The 2,029-nt window shown below is 34.3% G+C and overlaps 1 protein-coding gene across 1 annotated transcript; it reads right to left on the bottom strand.

The window, feature by feature from the left end:
- Positions 1-442: 442 nt before the first annotated feature.
- LOC149493848 (uncharacterized) lies at positions 443-2,029 on the bottom strand. The gene has a single exon (XM_089726366.1). The coding sequence runs from the start codon at positions 2,027-2,029 to the stop codon at positions 443-445; it is 1,587 nt and encodes a 528-aa protein (XP_089582492.1).

The raw sequence follows: 2,029 nt of genomic DNA, 5'->3' as shown, positions 1-2,029 counted from the left end.
AGTTTATACTTACATAGAATCTCTAACCTTGAATCCTTACAATGAACGTTTGAAAGGAAAGGAGAGGCTTATGTTTTAATCTAATCTAAGCTTATACCCAATTTAAGCTTATGCCTTCACAAGGGGAGAGGCTCCCTTTAAATAACAAAATTTAGAATCTTTACTATTTACTTTCACTGTTGATGAACAGTGACTTGTCTGCCACCGAATCTTTACTGTTTGCTTTTTATTGTGGATGAACAGTGACATGTCGACCACCGAATCTTGACTTTTACTGTTGAGAATAGTAACCTGGCTTTTCCTGTGGAAACAGTAGCTTGGCCTTTACTGTACATGAATAGTGATTGACCTTTACTGTAGATGAATAGAGTTTGGTCTGTCACTTGAACATAACTTGGCGTTTTACTGGAAAGGTTGAAGGAATAAGGTTCCTTCTGCCTATTTACAATGATTCAGAATAAGATGAGGACGATGAGGTGTCCTTCTTTTTCTTTTCTTTTCTTTTTATCTTTTCTTTTCTTTTTTCTTTCTTTATCTTTTCTTTCTTTGCTTTTGCTTTTTGACTTGCTTTACTTTTGATTTTAATGGGGGAAGGAATATCATCATTACTATCACTACCTTCAGTGGAGGATGAAGATTGAGATGATGATGATGATAATACAATTTTACTTTTACCTTTATGACGCGTAGTCCTTGAGGATTGACTAGAAGATGCACTGTGTGCTTTACTGGATGATGGATTTATGGGTTGATTTGAACTGGTAGAGAGTTGTTCAAACATCTCTTGACAGATCAATTTATATTCGTCGGGCGTTTTAGCAGCAGCTAAACGGGCTTGACATTGGGCCTTCTGGATTCCAAATTGAGGATTATCCTGAATGGCTAATGTGTTTGCATACGTTAAAGCTGGTTTAGATGGGCTGGACAATTTATTTAGAATCCATTGACGGATTTTTAATTCAGTAGTGGAGTTTTTAAAGGAACCCCACCATTTGATTTTATGTCTTTTTACTAACATAGGAATCTGGGTTCCTGGCATATAATGATAGTCAAAATACCATTGATACACCCATGGAGTGAAGAAGGACATACAATAATACATAAGAGAGGGAATATGAACTTCTTCAGGTTTAGGTTTATAATGGGCTTTAAAGTACTGGTATAAAGAAATGATATTTGGAGGAATAATTTCCTCAAAAATACCTTTAAATTGCCACCATCTTTTAAACCAATTAGGTATTTTTAAATCAGTACGTATACTTTGATCAAAATATATTAACCATGAATGCGTGGTAGTTGGGTTTTGAAGACCAAAAATTTTGTCCCACGCGTCTTTATAATCAAAGTAATTATATGTCATATTATATTTATGCAAACCTTTAAATTTTATAGGAGTAGATAAAGAAGATACGGGCCAGTCCTTAGGATGAATGACACGTTTTATTTGTACAGAAGAATAAGAAATAATTTTATTTTTATCAAAAGTATGTTTTATCTTTACAGATCCTGTATCTAGTAATATATTATTATAATATGCCTGAGGTTTTGACAAATCAATTGGAACAAAGTACCAATTCTCAGGGTAATAATGTTTAATAATTTGCCAAGGATTGATATTATTATATCCATCCTCAACTTTAATTTCAAAATCATATAAATTTTTAGCAAACCATTTATGTATATTACTAGTATTAGTATATTGGATTTTTGGCAAATCCACAGCCATCAACGGATTTGATAACTCTTTACTGTCTACCGTTTGAGACAGAGTAGTCGTACCATGAGCGGGTACGATTGCTTTAGGTTTAGAAGCCATACCTGACTCTTCTGTGGAAGAAGAGGCTATATTCTGCAGTGCTTTAAGAACTTCTGGGGATTGAGAAAGTTCTTCAATCCATTTTTTAAGGTCTTTACTAGGATTTAGGGTTTTAGGTAGCTCTTCTGAATGCTCTGAAAGAGCTTTAGTGGGTGAACTTTTACTAGGTGAATCGGGCATAGGGTTCTTCCCTTTATCCTTCTTTCTTCCCAT

The sequence above is a fragment of the Jatropha curcas genome, chromosome 9, assembly GCF_041381405.1.
Source record: "Jatropha curcas cultivar XTBG-Jc1 chromosome 9, XTBG_Jcur_1.0, whole genome shotgun sequence".
NCBI classification, from domain to species: domain Eukaryota; kingdom Viridiplantae; phylum Streptophyta; class Magnoliopsida; order Malpighiales; family Euphorbiaceae; genus Jatropha; species Jatropha curcas.
The sequence above is the reverse complement of the archived record's forward strand: the minus strand, read 5'-3'. Positions and strand labels throughout refer to the sequence as shown.

Bases quoted from the DNA above. Each gene is read 5' to 3' on its own strand.
- LOC149493848 (XM_089726366.1), bottom strand. From the start codon at position 2,029: ATGGGAAGAAAGAAGGATAAAGGGAAGAACCCTATGCCCGATTCACCT.